The sequence below is a fragment of the Bison bison genome, unplaced genomic scaffold (genome assembly GCF_000754665.1).
Source record: "Bison bison bison isolate TAMUID 2011002044 unplaced genomic scaffold, Bison_UMD1.0 scf7180017864143, whole genome shotgun sequence".
Classification (NCBI taxonomy): Eukaryota; Metazoa; Chordata; class Mammalia; order Artiodactyla; family Bovidae; genus Bison; species Bison bison.
The window spans coordinates 6,477,939-6,489,668 of NW_011494715.1; the positions used below are offsets into that span (position 1 = coordinate 6,477,939).

Consider the following 11,730-nt stretch of genomic DNA (forward strand, 5'->3'; position numbering starts at 1 on the left):
AGAGGGATGGAATATATGTATACCTATAGCTGATTCACTTCATTGTACAGCAGTGACTGACACAACATTGTAGAGCAATTGTACTCCAGTTATCACAAAAAGAGTCTGCCAAGAGGACAGAGAAGACGCAGGGAATGACTTCCACGGTGGTCCAGTGGTTAAGAGTCCACGCTGCCAATGGAGGGGGTACGGATTTGATACCTGGTCAGGGAACTAAGATCCCACCTGCCACACGGCACAGCTGAAAGATAAACAAACAAAAAGCAAAGACATAGAGGAAGGGAGAACACAGCATGGGTGGGAGGGGATGGTGAGCAGGCAGCCTTGCTGGGGCTGTCTTCCTAAGGGAAGCCCCTTCTGAAAGAGGCCCATTCCAGGTGAAACAGGGTCATGTTTGCCATCTACAGGGTTCACCCTCTACCCTACCGGTTGGGAGGTCTGTGCTAATGAACTTGAACATGTATTCAAATGTTGTTGTTGCTTAGTTGCTAAGTTGTGTAACAGACTGTCTTTTCAAATGAATATGCCTCATATGCATCTTTCTCCTATATCTCAGGGGATAGTACCTTAGTTGAGATTTATTACTTTGGTTATTGCGATCACCCTCTAATTAGTCTACCCAATGATCCAGCCTCCCACCAAGCCATCTCCACGTCTGATGATTCCCTCATTCTTTAATTCTCTGATCCCCCATGGGACTCAGCCCAACTCCCACCCAGCTCTCTGGCTTCAGCTCCTGTCATTCAACCTTGAATCTCCTCCAGTCCTCGTGAGTCACACATAATTTCCAAATCTATCAGGTCCCTTCATGCCTCTGTGTCTTGGTCCCTGCTCTTCCTTCTGCCCAGAATACCCGTCTCTAGCTCACACTTCATACGGAGTTATCCCCTGGGGGAAGCCCTCCCTGGTCTGAGTTAGATGAGTCTCCTCTGTTTGTGTGGCATTGTGAGGTACATCAAGGAGAGAAGAAGTGAGCCCTGGAGACCTGTCCATCAAACAGGAACAACAGACCTATGAGATGGGGTTGCTAGGATTCCTGTTTTCTTTTAAAAAAAACTTTAATTTTATAATTGATTAACAATGTTGTGATAGTTTCAGGTGTACAGCACAGTGATTCACTTATATGTATTTTGGATTCTTTTCCCCATGTAGGTTATTACAGAATATTGAGTAGAGTCCCTTGTGCTATATAGTATAGTGTGTATATGTTAATCCCAGCCCCCTGATTTATCCTCCCGCCCCCGCCACAGCCTTTCCCCTTTGGTAACCATAAGTTTGTTTTCTGTGTCTGTGAGTCTGTTTTGTAAATAAATTCATTTTGTATCCTTTTTTATTAGATTCCACATATTAGTGATATCATATAATTTGTCTTTCTCACTTAGTATGATAATCTATGTTGCTGCAAATGGCACTATTTCATTCTTTATGATTGAGTAATATTCCATTATATATATATGTATCGCTGCTTGTTTATCCATTCATTTTTCTGCGGACATTCAGGTTGCTTCCATGTCTTGGTCATTGTAAATAGTGCTGTATGAACATTGGGGTGCATGTATATTTTTGAATTATGCTTTTTTTCTGGATACATGCCCAGGAGTGGGATTGCAGGAGCATATGGTAGCTCTACTTTGTTTGGGTTTTTTTTTTTAATGGAGGGATTTGTCTTTTCTCATCTTCTCATCACTGCAGACTGCCTGGGTCTGCAAAATCCCACATCTACAACTCAGCCTCTCAGGTTCTCATCTGTAAAACCGGGATGGTAAGAGTAACCATCTTATAGGATGATTAATGGGTTGATATCTTTAAATATCAACCTGGCACAGTTAAAACAGCACCCAGCACAGAACAAGTATAATAAAAGTTTGTCAAAGAAGGAGCCCAGGACATAGCCTTCACTCTGTAATACTAGTATTGTCTGCCGTTTGGCGCTTAGCACTCTACACTGTAAGCTTGGACTTACGTGTCTATTTCTCCCACTGGGCTGTGACTTCCTGAAGGGCAGAAATCATGTTCTATGGTTATCTGAATTTCAAGCACCCAGCACAGGGCCAGGTGCTTAGGAGGTGCTCAAGAAAGTCTGATAGATGACAGTGGAGTGTCTCAGGAGTGCCCATTCTTCACAAATAAGAGTTGGGGAGTGTTTAGGAGGCTCCCCCACTTCCCTGGGAGCCTGGGATGCTCAGGCATAGAAGCCACTTCAGGACCTGCCTGACAAATCACTGTGCTGAGTCACTCAGTCATGTCCTACTCTTTGCGACCCCATGGACTATAGCCTGCCAGGCTCCTCTGTCCATGGGGATTCTCCAGGCAAGAATACTGGAGTGGGTTGCCATGCCTTCCTCCAGGGAATCTTCCCAACCCAGGGATCAAACCCAGGTCTCCTGCAGTGCAGGAGGATTCTTTACCGTCTGAGCCACCAGGGAAGCCCATGGCCTGACAAGTTTCTGGTAGTTAATTGTTCCACTCCAGGTGGGAGGGCTAGGAACAAGTTTTGCTCCAGAGCAAAGCCAGATGCCATCCAAAGCTGGAACCCCATGCATGTTCTGGAAAAAGACTAGTTGCCAGTGTCTGGGAGGCATGGTTGGGATGGTGCTATGTGCTAAGTCTGCAGTGGTGCAACCTGTTGGTAGACAAGCAATGAAGACTCATCACCACTTATAGGCTCTTTTGAAGAGAATATATCTTTTGAGTTCCAAACAGTCACCATATCAGCAAAGGTCTCAAACTGAGGACTGCTTGGTTACATCCTTTGTTTAATTTGGTAGTTGCCTTTAAGCTTCTCATTCTACTCAGTTTCATTCTGGGCGGAGAGACAGTTGAGTCTACTTTGTTCAGCATGCTATGTTCTCTATGGCCACATGGTGGCAGTGTCCGTACGTCACAGAAGGAAGGGAAAAGCCGGAAGAAAAAGGACCTTTGCCTTTCCTTCCTAATACAAAATTGCAATCCGTAATGTTTGCATAGGCTGAGCTGATAAGTTGTGACAGATGTTAATGAAATGCTCTCCTGCTGAGGTTTTTCATGAACTTCATTAAATGTGGCAACTTGCGCATTCAGCAAATGTCTGGCGGATTGACTGTTACTCCTTATCTCAAATTCTGGGTAAATGGGTTTTTAGGATGAGGTAAGGAAAGATGAGCCCCTGGGACATTGAGTATGTGTTCCATTCCATACCTTTCTTGCATGGGAAACTGTTTGGCCCTTGGGGAAACCTTATCAAATCTACTTGTGGTTAGCCCAGTCCTCACTCTGATCCTTGGTACACCAACCTTTCATATGTCACCTCTGAGCTCCCTACTCAACCCTCCAAGTCCTATCCCTTGCTATTATTTATTTTAAATTTTAATTTATTTTTCAGAAATAAGAAAATCGTTTTTTAAAATTCAGCCAGTTCTCTTATTCTACTCCCCCAGGCTAATCAAGGTATGTGATTAATAATATTATCTTAAAATTGCATCCTGGGTGTTTCACTTAAGTGTTTCACTTAAGTTTAGTGAAAAACACTTGGTAGCAATTGAGTGCTGGGGAGGCGTGATTGGTTATTATCCTTGTTTATGAGTTAGCATTAGTTTAAAGAGTAGCTGATGCTGGAGGCTAAAGTTTTTATTTCTTTTTTGTAACAATGTTCCATCCAGGACTTCCCTGGTGGGCCAGTGGTTAAAGGCTCCATGCTCCCAAGGCAGGGGATGTAGGTTTGAGCCCTGGTCAGGGAAGTAAGGTCCCATAGGCTGTATGGTGTGGCAAAACAAAGTTCCATCCATACTGAAACAGAAAGATTGATGAATGTCAGTGGGCATTTAGCAGTAAAAGAAGGCGAAAGCCAGAGATTGCTACCCATTACTTTTAACAAGTGACGCCACTGTTTAATGAAAAATCTTTACTCAGTGCTATTCATTCTGCTCTGCAATTCAAAGAATCCTAAAAATTGGAGTTACCACACAGTCCAAACTTACAGGTGGTTTCTGGTATTTAAATGAGATTAAAATAAATAAAAGCTCGAAATATATGTAATTATTCTCATAAAGGGTCTTGTTTCCCTGGTGGCTCAGATGGTAAAAAATCTGCCTGCAATGCGGGAGACCCAGGTTCGAGCCTTGGGTTGATCCCCTTGCGAAGATCCCCTGGAGAAGAGAATGGCTACCCACTCCAGTATCCTTGCCTGGAGAATTCTATGAACAGAGGAGCCTGGTGGGCTACAGCCCATGGAATTGCAAAAAGTCAGACACAACTGAGCGACTAGTATATATTCTCATAAAGGGGACAGCACTTTGTTGCTTTGGGTAATCCTCACAACCCTTGTACAACTGTGTTCTAGGTTAACACTTTTTTGAGAAATTGTAACAACATCTGTGTGCTTTCTTTGTAGCTGTGTGTCAGTTAATGCCAAGAGCAATGTAGACGAGTAATTGATTAATTTCTGAGTTATGTTTATATTTGATCTTTGCATTTTGTAATTGTGTGACTTTGGGCATGTTTCACCTTTGAGAGCCTCAGTCTTCTCACCTGCCAAATGGGGGGAACAACTGATTTGTTGTGATTGTTGTTTTTAATTGTGCAATAGAGACTGTCAGTAAATAAGATTTCCCTGAATGTGTCTAAATTTTACATGGTTTGTCTTCACTTTGTGAACCAAACTCAGCTAACACTTCCTTGTGGGGATGGTATGCATCTGAACATCTTGTATTGAGTAAAGAAATGTTTAATTACCTTTTATTTCAGCCACAGCACTCTTTATAAAGATAAAATACCACTGTGTTTAGCTTTAATCTATTTAATCTATTTGTTTGTAATCATGCTTCCAAGGGCAATATAATTAGTTGCTTATCTGTTTGGAGGATTACGTATGAAGCTTTAGCGGAAGCTAAAAGCTAATTGAGTTTTGTCTTATGACCTATGAGAAAGCCTGTAATTTTAGTGCTTTTAGTGGAGAAGGCAAGAGGGACTAGGTTTTCTGCTAGAGGCATATCTCCCCCCATCCTTCTCATCAGCCACATGTATGAATGTTCTTGCTGGTAACAAAAGTTTTATATTCTTACACAGTCCTGTAAAGCATTAGTTGCTCAGTCGTGTCTGACTCTTTGCCACCCTGTGGACTTTATAGCCCACCAGGCTTCTCTGTCCATGGGATTTCCCAGGCAAGAATACTGGAGTGGGTTGCCATTCCCTTTTCCAGGGGATCTTCCTGACCTAGGGATGACCTAGGGATCAAACCTGGGTCTCCTGCATTGCAGGCATATTCTTTACCATCTGAGCCACCAGGGAAGCCCAATACAATCCTATAATCTAGGGTTAATATTATCCCCTCTTTGAGAGGAACATATGTTTATAGAGGTTAACAACTTACTTAAGATAATCCAGCTTATAAAAAAGCCAGGACTTAAACTCAGGTATTTTGACTCTACAACATGTTCTGGGAAACCATAAACTCCACATGCTGGTCCTGCTTTGGGAAGGTTGACAAATTCTGGTGGCATTTATTGGGATGGTCTCCATTTGTATTTAACAGTAATCATATTATTATTATTATATTTAGCACGCTCCTCTGTGCCAGGCACTGTCTTGATGGCTTTGTAAGCATCCATCCTATGGGGTAAATGTTATTGCCCCCATTTTACAATTGAGAAGACTGAGGCTTGAAGAGGCGAAATAACTTGAAGTGGCAGAACTGAGACCCCAACCCATCTGATTTCCAAGCTCATCCTCTCATCAGGCGTTTCAATGATCTTGGCAAGGGGACTTCCCTGGTGGTCCAGTGGTTAGGACACTGTGATTCCATTATAAGGGCATGGGTTTGATCTCTGGTTGGGTGATTAAGATCTCACATGCTACACAAGTTGCGTGACCAAAATAAGAAAAGAAACAGGATTTTGGTGGTTTTCTGTCTTTTCCTGCAGGTAAATTCGTTGCAAGGAGCTCCATTTGTCCTGAACTCTGGGTGTCCCTCTCTCATGATACACCTTTTTTTGGTTTTGTTTTTCTAATTGGAGGATAATTGCTTTAAATGTTACATTGGTTTCTGCGGCACACTCTAATCAGTTGTAATTATTTACATCTCCTCTCTCTCTTGAGTGTCTCTTCTGTTCTCCCCCACCCCGTCCCCCCCTCTATGTTGTCACCGAGCACCAGGCTGGGCTCCCTGTGCTATTCAGCAGCTTCCTACTAATTATCTATTTTACACATGGTAGTGTAAATATGTCATTGCCACTGACACCCTCTTTATTGCTGCCTGTCCCCAGTTCCTGAAGGGGTTTTTCATTGCCCACCAGCATGAGGGTTTGTCGTCTCATTTCTTTAACCCATAGCAACCCCGACTCCTACATTGAGCTTTTGCTTATTCACCAGTTATGACTGAATCCCTTTTATTTCTTTTCTTCCTCTAATAGACTTACATCCAAAAAGGTTCCTCCTCTGCTTCTAAATTCCCACCTGGAAAGAGAGTGGGAGGTGGGTGTAGAGAAGGTGGAGGGCTAAGCATGTCCCGACCCCACACAGACCGGGTGGGGTGCCCACAGCTGGAGCTGGTGGGCAATGAATGAACAAGAGCCCTGTGCCTTGGGAGGAAGAGGCCTGGGTTCCAGCTCCAGCTCTGCACTCACCTTTGGGATCTTGAGCTTTGAGTGCTTAGTCATGTCTGACTCTTTGTGACCCCGTAGACTGTAGCCCACCAAACTCCTCTTATGGGATCTTGAGCAAGGCCCTTTCTTTCTCTGGGGCTCTGTTTACCCTTCTCCAAAAAGAGGCAGTTGGATTAGATGGTCAATATTAATATTTTTGATTTTATAAGTGGCCAGATATTTGTTACAACAGCCCACCTGGGGCTCAGAGCAGAGATGGACCCATTTTCTTTTTTCTTTTTAAATGTTGCTTGTTTATTTTTGGCTGTGCCGGGTCTTCATTGCTTTGAGGGCTTTTTTCTAGTTGCGGCCAGCAGGGGGGCCACCGCCTAGTTGCGATTGCGAGTTTCATGTTGCAGTGGCTTCTGTTGGGAAGCTCGGGCTCTAGGGCTTGCAGGCTTCAGTAGCTGCGGCTCCCAGGCTCCAGAGCACAGGCTCAGCAGTTGTGGCACACTGGCTTAGCTGCTCTTCAACATGTGGGAACTTCCCTGATAAGGGATCAAACCTGTGTCTCCTGCATTGGCAAGTAGATTCTTTACCACTGAGCCACCAGGGAAGCCCCTCTTTTCTTTTTTTAAAGTTTTTTATTTTTTAAATTTAATTTTATTTATATTATTTTAAAATATTTTGGCTGCCCCCTGACCAGGGATTGAACCCAGGTCCCAGAAGTGAAAATGCCGAGTCCTAATCACTGGACCACCAGGGAATTCCTAAGAGGCGCATTTACTGTCAGTGGTGTCGCAAAGGTGGAAAGGTGTCATCACTCTTGTCTTGGATCTTCCTGATTCTGGCCTGTGGTTCCCTATATAAAAAATAAATGTTTTCTCCCCCATCGCTTTTACAATAAAATCACTTAATCTTCCTTTCAAAAACATTAGAAAATACAGATCAGCAAAAGAACAATGGATACAGATCAGTGTGCATGTGTGCCCACTTGTGTCTCTTTGCGACCCCATGGTCTGCACCCACCAGGCTCCTCTGTCTATGGGATTTTCCAGGCAAGAATACTGGAGTGGGTTGCCATTTCCTCCTCCAAGTTTTCTTCCCCACCCAGGAATCTAACCCCTGTCTCCTGCATCTCCTGAATTGCAGGTAGAGGTGGATTCTTTACCACTGAGCTACAGGGGAAGCCTAGAACCCTTTTTTTCCTCCCAGTATTTATTTGGCTGTACCAGGTCTTATTTGCAGCATGCAGACTTTTAGTTGTGGCATACATTCAGGATATATTTCCCTGACCAGGGGTTGAACCCAGGCCCCCTGCATTGGGAGGGGGAGCCTGGAGTCTCAGCTACTACACCACCAGGGAAGTCCCAAGACCAATAATCTTCAAATGTCTTTAACTTTATACCTCAAGCAATCAAACCGTTTTGAGCAAATCTTCCCAATTTATTTGTTACCTACATTATAATACCCACTAAAGTGCAAATTAAGAAAGATAAGATAGCCACATAAAAAAATTCAATGTGTTTTCCAAAGCCTGCTGGACTGTTGGGCACACACACCCCTTTCAGAGACCACCAGCCTGGACCCATTAATAGTGAGTGACATTGGCCAGGAGCTGAGGACAAGCTGCCTGGTCTGTTTTCCCAGGCACTCAGCACTGCGGGCTTGCATCAGGAATCCAGGCACGTTTCTCGGCTGAATGAATGAAAGGATGAATGGGGACTGGGTGGAGGGGTGGAGAGTGAGCTACGGGGAGGCTGGCTCCAAGCCTGGGTGGCTAGGCAGAGCCCTGGGTGTGTGCGGGTGATCCGCTGACATTTTCACCAAGACCCAGACTCCTTGGGGGCCAGCTCCACACGTCACTCACCCAGTCAGTCCCATCAGAGCTGGTGATGCTGTGTATCTGCAACACTGAGGCATCATCCAGTATTTGAAAAATCTCGGGATCATAGAAAATCAACACCGAACGTGATCATAGACTATCTAGGAAGATGCCCAGAAAACCGGCTTGCCCCCCGAATAGGCATGCCATAAATCTCACAGCTAGTTTGTGTTTAGAAGGAAAGTGGCATGTTGGTGACTAGGAGGACCTAAAGGCATTCAAATCGAAGTGTGATGAGCTCCCAGCCATTCAAGCCATGAAAGCTGTTGTTACTCCTGTTCTCTAGCCAGATTCTTATCAGGTAGATTTCCTTCATGGGAGCTGGAGCTTGTGGGGTGTGTGTGGGTCTCGCTGTGTATGGATAAAAGTATAGAAAACTCATCCCAGATCTCCCATCCCTACTGTGTGTGTGTGTGCACATTAGCATGAAATAGACATAGATAAGTTTAGCTCACTGTCTGGCATACAGTAGGTTTCAATACATGTACATTCCTTTGCCCTCTTTTTGTGCCTTTGTCCTGGCAGCCACCTCCACATCCCTCTCCCCTTGGGTCATCCAGATTCTATCTCCTTCCCTGACCGGCTTGAAATCCTGGACTCTCTGAGAAAGCGCTCCTTCCTCCAAATTCCTACAGCGCTTGCTGTCTGGACTACGAAATTTAGGACTTAATTACACCCAGCCTTGCATCGTCCTCGAATTCTTTCACTGTGTGTTGCTTCATCCCCACCCCCTTAGTTTGTGAGCACCCCAGGTTCGTAGAGAGCCGTGCACTGGAGCCAGCAAGGCTGGCTCGGTCCTCTCTCGGCCACATCCTGAAACAGATTATTTAACCTCTCAGCTTCAGTTTCTTCGTCTGAGCCATGGAGATAATGACACCATCTCTCATTGCTGTTGCCGAGGATAATGGGTGTGAAAGCGTTAAGATGTAAATCGCTGTGTGAATGTAAAGGCTGTTATTATCACCTCTGATGGATCGACCCCTGCTTGGTGGAGCATAATAAATACCTGATTGATTGAATACAGAATAGCTTCGCGACAGCTCCTGTCTTGGGCTCCAGAAACACTGCTTTGCACCTGATCCTGCAATTACTCCCTTTTTTTGATAATGCTAAATATGCATCCTCTAAATCCCCTGTACCCTCAGCCTTCAGCTGATAAAGCCAGGGAGGACGGAACTGCACCCAAGGACCTTGCAGCTGCACCAGAGCGCCCTCAACAGGCAGCACATGGAACCGTGGAAGCTGTTCCTTCTACCAAGGTGATGGCTGGGGGGACAGTCTTTCCAGGGACCCTCCCCCACAGAAGACTCAGCTAGTCCAAAGGAACGCTTATGCTTTTTGTGAAAGGTATTGCAGCATCATCGGTGGAAGGGTGCAGACCTTTTTCCCTGCCACACTTTATAATTGAGAAAGAGGAGCGTGCCTGCAGCAGCCACCCACAGGCAGGCAGAGAGCAGCAATTTCCTTGGGAGGTTTTGAGGAGAAGCCAGGCAGTCACCCGTTTCCCACCCCCCGCCCCCCAGCCCCAAACCTTCTATGTTGAAAACTCCAGTTTCGGCTTGCTGGCAAATGCCATGCAAAGCTCATCTTTTGTTAGTCTGCCGAACAATGTTATTGGTTATAATTGGGGCAATTATGGGCTGCTCGAGGAAGCGAAACACAGATGTTGAAACCCAGGATCAGGGTATTCAAGTCCAAAGCTGCTTGCTTTAAATAGTCCATTTCCCGAATCATCCTGACTTACTTGAAATTCCCCCAGAACTTGGCCATGTTCAGAATGAGATGCGGGAGGATAAAGATGGGTAGCGGTGGGAGGGGAAAGCCAGACCCACAGGGAGAGAGACGCACAAAGACAGAGGAAAAGGAGGCTGAGCGAGAGCCAGAGTTTGGATGAGTTCTGAACGTCATTTTCGCAGGACCCCAGCAGAAACCTTTAGGTGGCAGAGATGGGTAGGAGGAGGAAAGATGCAAAAAAGAGAACAGACTTCCGAAAGAATGAGGGACTGGAGACCAAGGTCAACCCTTCGGAAATACACAGCGGAATTCACACACAGCGACCGGGATCGGCTGGGTACCGGTCAAGCCCAGGGCAGGCTCCGACTCTTCCCCACATCACCACTAGCGATTTGTATTCGGTGCCGAGGGGAGCAGGGTTCCCTCGGGATGAAAAAGCCAAATCGCAATCGAGTTCAGTGATATGTTGAAAAGCAGCCTGCACTCACTGTGAAAGGAAGTCATCAAAGAGAGAAACCCCTCCTAAAGTGTGCCTGGAGGGGTAGGTCGGGAGTGGGGGGCGCTTTCGAAGGGTTGCCTTGCAAGGCAAGCCCCCGCCCCACCCCGCCAGTGCCTGCCGCTCCCCTAACCTCACTTCTACAACCACCTCTTCGCCGCAGACAAGTGACAAAGTGAGGACCACACCTGGAGAATGGAAACTTTTCCAATCCTTTCCAAGTTCAGCTCTTCTTCTGCATCTCTCTTCAGAATAAAAGCCTTAGCCCTCCCCTCCACCTCTACCCTCCGCCCTCACCCCCATGAGAGCACGGAAAAGATGAATAAATAATCTAAAGGGAGGCCAGCAGCATCTACACTGGACAAAGGAGAGGGGCTGGGGAGACAGCCTTGCCGCCCGCCCGCCAGTCCGCCACTTCCCCAGGCTCCCAGCAGCGTGTCTTGGGGCGGAGGGCTTCGCGCGCAGTCGCCTACCTGCGAGCTGTCAGTAACCGGGCTCCTCCGGGTGTGAGGCTCCGCTGTGTCAGCCACACCGGCATATATATCCTCCCCCAACACGCACAGCCCTCCCCTTCCCTGCCCACCTCGATGACACATACACACGGCTGACCCCCTTAATCAAGCGAGCAGCAGAACCTACAGTCCCTCCTGGCTGTTCCCCGCCTGCCTTGGCTCTGTGCTCAGACCTGTGACATCTCAGGCTCCCCATCAGGCCACCCCCCAACTGCTTTACCTGGACGCTGCTCAGCCAGGATCCCACAGCTGCTTCTGCTCTGCTTCCAGAGGCGCTGGGAGGACTGACGGGGAGCTCTGGCAAGTCAGGAAGAAAAAAAAAAAAAAAAGCCTCCTGGTGACAGTGACGAGGCAGACCCCAGTCCTGGAGTCTCCTTGAGCAACCTTTTCTCCTGAAGAATGAAGAAGCTGGAGTGGGCAGAAGTCGGGGGAGCTCCCACTGACAAAGACAAGCCCAGAGCTGAGTTCAGATGAGTCCCCTCCTGCTGTCACTGCCCCGCAGGCAGCCACAACTAGGCTGCTGGAGGGAATGGCCACACCTGCTTT

General features: G+C 46.5%; 1 protein-coding gene across 3 annotated transcripts in view; it reads right to left on the reverse strand.

Moving 5' to 3' along the window:
* Window positions 1–11,730, reverse strand: part of PNOC (prepronociceptin) — a 35,835-nt gene that overhangs the window by 18,136 nt on the left and 5,969 nt on the right. For all 3 annotated transcript variants that reach the window (XM_010840292.1, XM_010840290.1, XM_010840291.1), the window contains exon 3: window positions 11,405–11,481. In XM_010840292.1, coding sequence (XP_010838594.1) covers window positions 11,405–11,481 — 77 coding nt within the window. The remainder of the gene's footprint in view (window positions 1–11,404; window positions 11,482–11,730) is intronic.